The 6000-nt window shown below is 43.1% G+C and overlaps 1 protein-coding gene across 1 annotated transcript in view; it reads right to left on the bottom strand.

The window, feature by feature from the left end:
* The window catches only part of RALGAPB (Ral GTPase activating protein non-catalytic beta subunit), a 66267-nt gene that overhangs the window by 2604 nt on the left and 57663 nt on the right, over window positions 1-6000 (bottom strand). The window contains exons 27-31 of the mRNA XM_018570654.1: window positions 5610-5732; window positions 5376-5509; window positions 4252-4360; window positions 748-826; window positions 514-662 (exon numbers count right to left, since the gene is read on the bottom strand). Of these exons, the coding sequence (XP_018426156.1) occupies window positions 514-662; window positions 748-826; window positions 4252-4360; window positions 5376-5509; window positions 5610-5732 (594 nt within the window). The remainder of the gene's footprint in view (window positions 1-513; window positions 663-747; window positions 827-4251; window positions 4361-5375; window positions 5510-5609; window positions 5733-6000) is intronic.

Below are 6000 nucleotides of genomic sequence, written 5' to 3'. Positions count from 1 at the left end.
TATATAATTTGCTGGAGATATATATCTCAAAAACAGCAATTAAAACACCTTGAGCAGAATGGAGAAGGATTACAATCTCTTTCAGGTTTTACCTGCTGTAAGGTGTGTGTGTATATATATATATATAATTTTTATTCCTAATGAAGCATGATATTAACATCAGCTAACCACTTGAGGCATAAACAGCAATTAAAACACCTTGAGCAGAATGGAGAAGGATTACAATCTCTGTCAGGTTTTACCTGCTGTAAGGTGTGTGTGTATATATATATATATATAATTTTTATTCCTAATGAAGTCTGATATTAACATCAGCTAACCACTTGAGGCATACAGCCACCTAGAATTGCAGACTTTTGCCTTAATACAGAAGAATTGAAACTTGAAATATCTCTGCCTGCATGATGGAACAAGACAAGAAATAAATATTGTTTAAACACTGATCTTTGGATCCTGCCTAACAACATCCAATCTGTCACAAAGGCTGGCTTTTTGCCCCATTCTGGTGCTTACCAAGTGCTCTCCTGCTGACCACCATTCCATCCACCAAAGGGATGACCATGTTGAACTTCCCCAAAGCCCCATGGACTTTTACCCGGAACAAGCCAGTGTACAGGGGATGGATGAATATTACAGGCACCTCCTTCTCAGGCATGTTGTTCCTATTAGAAGGCAAAGAACACATGTTTAATCTGCAGCTGTTGTCATGTTAGCAGACAATGATTGTAACCCAGGACATCGTACTACCTGACAGAAGTGCTGCTGTTGGATGTGGTCTCGATACCAGTGCTGGTCTCTGCTGCCATGTCTGCCAGTGGGAAGTTCTCTGTATGGAGGAGAAAACTTAAACTTAACCTTTCCATTTCCCAAGAATATAAAAAAAATAGCGGTAACCCACAAAATCTGGTATATAAGCAGATTCAAACTGACTTCTCCTTTCCCTAAAATAATGCAATCAAAGCAGACTAAACAGAGCTGCAACTGATAAGCAAATATTGACTTTTTTCAATAGTCAACAGCTAAGCCCATCTCTAAGCACTCCCAGTATAAAGCTGGAAAGGGTGAAACATGAGTTGGGAGTTTGGATAGAATATGCGCCTCTATACTTGCGAGTGCAATAAATGGTCCTTTTTAACTTTGCTGGCCTCTGTTCTCTGAATTACCTTGCTGCCAATTAGCAGCAGCTCTAGCTAGGAGACAGAGTGGAGGAAGCAAATGGCGAGTTATGGGAATAGGGTAGAAGCATGATGACACTCTTCTCAAAAGGATGTCCCTGGAAAGGTGCGACTAGAGGGACTGTGTGGATAGTCTTTGGTTAAAGTGTTAACAACATTTTACAGAAACTGACTTCCGGACTCAGCTTGTGTGCTGCCTCTTCCTCTCCAAAACCCCCTCCTTCAAGGATTGGTAGTCAAAGTTCCTGGCCCTCGGATGGACCACTGCCTGGCAGGGTTCCAGGGTCCCATGGAGCCACCCTGGTGTGCTCACTCCCAGGAGAGACTCCAATCGGATCCACAGGGAGAACTAAATGGGGCACACATGCACTGTGGCAGGGGTGGTGCTTGGAACAATGGGACATATAGTCCTGAGAAAGGAGATTGGGGAACTTTCTTTGAAGAAATGAGCGTGTGATTTACAACTTGAAGTTCAGGGAAGCAACGCAAAAGGTACCCTGAGGATGAAGTGGAGAAGAGGACGTATGAAAGCGGTGGTAAACCATTTGTATGCTGGATGGGTGTCTGCCATAATGTGCACATATGCACAGCATACTTGTACATTAAATCACAACTAGCTTTCAAGTAATCCTCTGCCTCCCATTTGTCCGCCACCACTTCTGGGTTCTGTAGAAATCTTCTTCAGCCACTGGGTGGCCACTGATGATTTAACTGAGCTACATTGTCTTTGGCATCTGGCCCATTCACGACATTTTGGAGATACCATGAATGAGTGGAGAGAGTAACTGTAACAGTATTTCTGGACCTTTCTTTAAGAAAGCACCAACTGTCCTCTGCTCAACCTGTGTATACAAATGTAATTACGATAAACATGTGAGGCTTTAGTACTACTTTATCTGGGCAGCGAGGCAGGATCAAAAATGCAACTTTGCAACACCAGAACTCTTCATAATATCGGATAGAAACTTGTGCTTACACTGTGCTGTAGTAGTACGAGTTGCAGCTCCTATACGGTGTTGCTGAACACTGCTACATAGCTCCAGGCATCAGACTGACCCAACATAAAATGAAATTTGTGTGTTTACCTCTCACCAGCATTTTAATAACAGTAATGGGTAAAAAAAAAAGGTCTGCGTTTGGAGAGCTTATCAGTTCTGAGATAAAAGGTGGTTAACAGCTAATTTCCTGTCCAATAATTCAATAGTTGGAAACTAACTGCTAATGGTAAGCCTTCATCATGGCTGATAACACAGACTGACTGCGCTTTGTAAATAGGCAAGATACAGATAGTAGATTGAGGTCTTTTATGTACACATTTCTAAATGATACTGGTTGGCTTACAAAGCAGCTCGAATTCTAAAGAGACACTGTCCTCAGACTATTCATTTTAACAACAATCTTACCATACGATTATATGTGCATTTAACTTATTTTGCGCATGCCATGTACCTGCAAAAGCCTCCCTTGTGTAGACATGCAAACCCCTAAAGTAGGCCTTACATGCAGTGAATTTTGGCTAGGTCTTGGTGAGCTGCCAGCTGCTGTCAGAATACAATAGAAACAGCAGGGGATTCCTCTATCCACGCCCATAAGAGTTGGAGGAATCTGTTCTATTTTTTTTGTTCAGCCCGCAGGTTGAACGAAAATAGAACGATGTATACCCAGCTTAACACTGCTTCTGGGCACCCGCCATTTTGGATATGATGTCTTCAGTCCCAGTAGACTCAGAGCTGTCACTCGAGTGAGACTCTATACCAGGGGTGGGCAACTCTGACCCTCCAGTTGTTGTGGAACTACAAGTCCCAAGAGACATTGCAAGACTGACCGTTACAGGCATGACTCTCAGAGGCAAAGGCGTTATGGGATTTGTAGTTTCATCACAGCTGCAGGGCTGAAGTTGTCCACTCCTGCTCTATAGTATTTCCCTTTCGCTCCTCCCCCAGCACCTCCATAAAAGGGTTATGTAGGGAGGAGAGGAAAGTGGAGATGGGCAATCACAGACAAGAATTAGATACTCAGAAAAGACAAAAAGGGTCATGATATGGCAGAAGGGAGGAAGAACTGTGCTAGAGAACTGACCCTTCCTGGAGTGGAATTCCCCCTAGCACGTTCAAAGGCACATTGCAAGTAAACAAATTGAGGATTTTTGGTGCTTTTACTCGCATTTTGTTAAGTTGCTGAAAGAGTCTCTTAAATTATTCAGACCCTAATCTCTCTATATACAAGCTGATGCATTAAATTCTGAGGTTGAGAGAGGACTGGAATAAAATGAATTGATAATTAGAGGACATAATGAGTGGAGGTTGGATATTTGGAAAATCTAAGGCCGCAATAACATTAAAGAGAAACTGTACTGAGAGGAGATGTGGGCGACCATTACTGACCTCTCTTTATTCTTTGGCTGGCATGTTAATCCACTGGTTTTAGTATTTTCTGAGCCACCAACTCAAAAATGTATGCAGATCAGGTAATAAGGTGCCTGAACATAATTTGACATGACTTTAACCAGTGGCGTCACAAAGGGGGTGTGGCCCCGACCCGGGTGACAGCATTAGATGGGTGACACCAAAATGACCGAGTCATTTTAGTGTCACCCCTTCTAAAAAGTCGGGCACTCGGTCATGGACTGAGAGCCCGACAGTGTCAGGAGAGAGAAGGGGACCCGGCAGCATACCTCATCCCGCCAGATGAACGTCCCCTCCTCTCTGCCAGCGTCCATCACCAAGATGGTCGCCGGCAGGCACCAATTAGATGGCCGTGCATGCTTAATGACGTCATCGCGCACGTGCGTGGTGACATCACGCAATCACGTCACAGCGAGGTCTCGGGACGCCCCTGACTTTAACTCTGACCCATCTGCATGTTTGTACTTCTAAAGGCTCTGAAGCCTGATACAGCCAGGAAACTAGAATTTTCTGAAGGATGTCAGCAACAGTGACCTTATATTTCTCCAAGCACAGGTTACCTTTAGGGGGAACCGAAATGTATTTTATGTTAAATGTACACAGTATATCTTACATTTCAAACAATGTATGCTTGGAATGGTTGTTGGAGTGTATGGTTCTACAGAACATACCCAAATCATCATACTGCTCCAGCCACACAACAGCCACTTTAGTCTCTGGTCCCAGTGGTGGGACGGTTCTTCCCTGTGGAAGTTTCTTAGCGCGGGATGTTGGACTAAGCTGAAAATAAAAATATCATAAATTAAATACTAACTGAACTTTTAGTTTAAAATCACCTAAATGCATTTGAGGTGCATAAAAAGAAAACAAAAAAAGGTGTACAGAGCAGCCACAGCCTAAAGAAGAAAAGCAGTCCACTGTCAGCATGCTGCAGGTAAGAACCTTTGCTTTCTGTGTGGAAGCAGTGGTCCCTCTGCAGATGTCGGACATGCCCCCTGCTGATACAGAGCCAGAGCTTCCCAATCAGCGGGGAGCATGAACTTTGCCAAATGCAGAGCTATAAGTCTGACTCAAGCTAGATTAGACCTGAGGAGGGAGTACCTGCAGTAAGATGGTTCAGTTCACTTTAGGAAACTGTAGAAGTGTGACCAGACTCTTAGGCTAGTTGTAAACATCAGAAGATAGTCTGAGGTATGATCCAACTACAGATGTCTGAGACTGGCTTCACACCCATGTGCTGCAGTAACACATGGTAAAGTTTGTGGTACTGCAACGCATAGTCCCTTCCATTTAGAGTAGTAGCCCAATGCACAAGTATGGTAGTATTCGTGTAGAGCAAGGAACACTACAGTGATTCTTATACAGGACGCTCTACACGGATCCTTGCACTGCTCCGTTTTTACTGTCCTGCTGCTCGTTTTTACTTCCACTTTGTGAGTACCTGTTTGTACATTCTTGATTATTTTATTGGATTAAACAAATCTGCACTAGGAAAGGCGCCCCTTTTTTGCTTTTTTTCAGATGCCTTCACAGATTGCATGCTAGTGTTAAAACCACATGTTAACATGCGTAATGTAATGAACTCAAATAGAAAGGTCAGGTGTGAAGGGTGAGGAGAAAGGTTGGTGCCAAAATATCTCAACAACTGAACAAGGTTTTCTGACCTGTCTATCCACTGTTTCCCAAGACCTTTTAGACATTGTTGCATGTACCCAAAGATATTGTCGCTTGATCTAGTTGAAGTCTGTCGCTCAAGCTCATTCTTTTGGCATTGGATAGATAGAATGGCACTTACCCTTTGTGTGGAGTTTAAGTTTTCTGTGTGATTTGGGAAAAGTTCCAAAGTCAAAGGTTGCTTCAATATTCCATGCAGCAGGTCCATTGTAGAATCACTTTCCTGATCGGACATATTACTTTCCGAGGACTCCGCTGATCAGTGCATAAAAAAAAAAAAGTAAACCTCTGCAGTCACATTTTTTAACCCATGGCCTAAGCATTGTCACCAGTATATTCTTACATCCGAACTTACTGAGAGCATCCGTCACTGAGGGCACCACAAAAGCAATCTCTGTAAGTGCATCTGCATAATATAGGACTTTCTTCTGTCCGTTGAATATGCTACCACCCGAGTCCTCTGCACCAGTGGTTTCATCTACAAGACAGACGAAAATTAATTCATATTGGTTTGTACACTGTAGTGCTGTTATTGCAGGATGATGACCAGATCAAATTAAAATAAAATATAGCACTTTGTAAAGATACAATGTGCATATGTAAGCTGCCTTAGCTGTGAAAGCTACTTCTGTGATCTATACGCCTCTCCCACACATAACAGCCAAAAGGATGACACTACTGTTAAGAGTCAAGGAATCCAGCTGTGTCATTTTACCGTGTCCAGCCCGCAGATTGGACAATAGATA

This window comes from Nanorana parkeri, unplaced genomic scaffold, assembly GCF_000935625.1.
Source record: "Nanorana parkeri isolate BGI_ZX_2015 unplaced genomic scaffold, ASM93562v1 scaffold1568, whole genome shotgun sequence".
In the NCBI taxonomy this organism is placed as follows: Eukaryota; Metazoa; Chordata; class Amphibia; order Anura; family Dicroglossidae; genus Nanorana; species Nanorana parkeri.
This window is presented reverse-complemented; position numbering and strand designations above follow the sequence as displayed.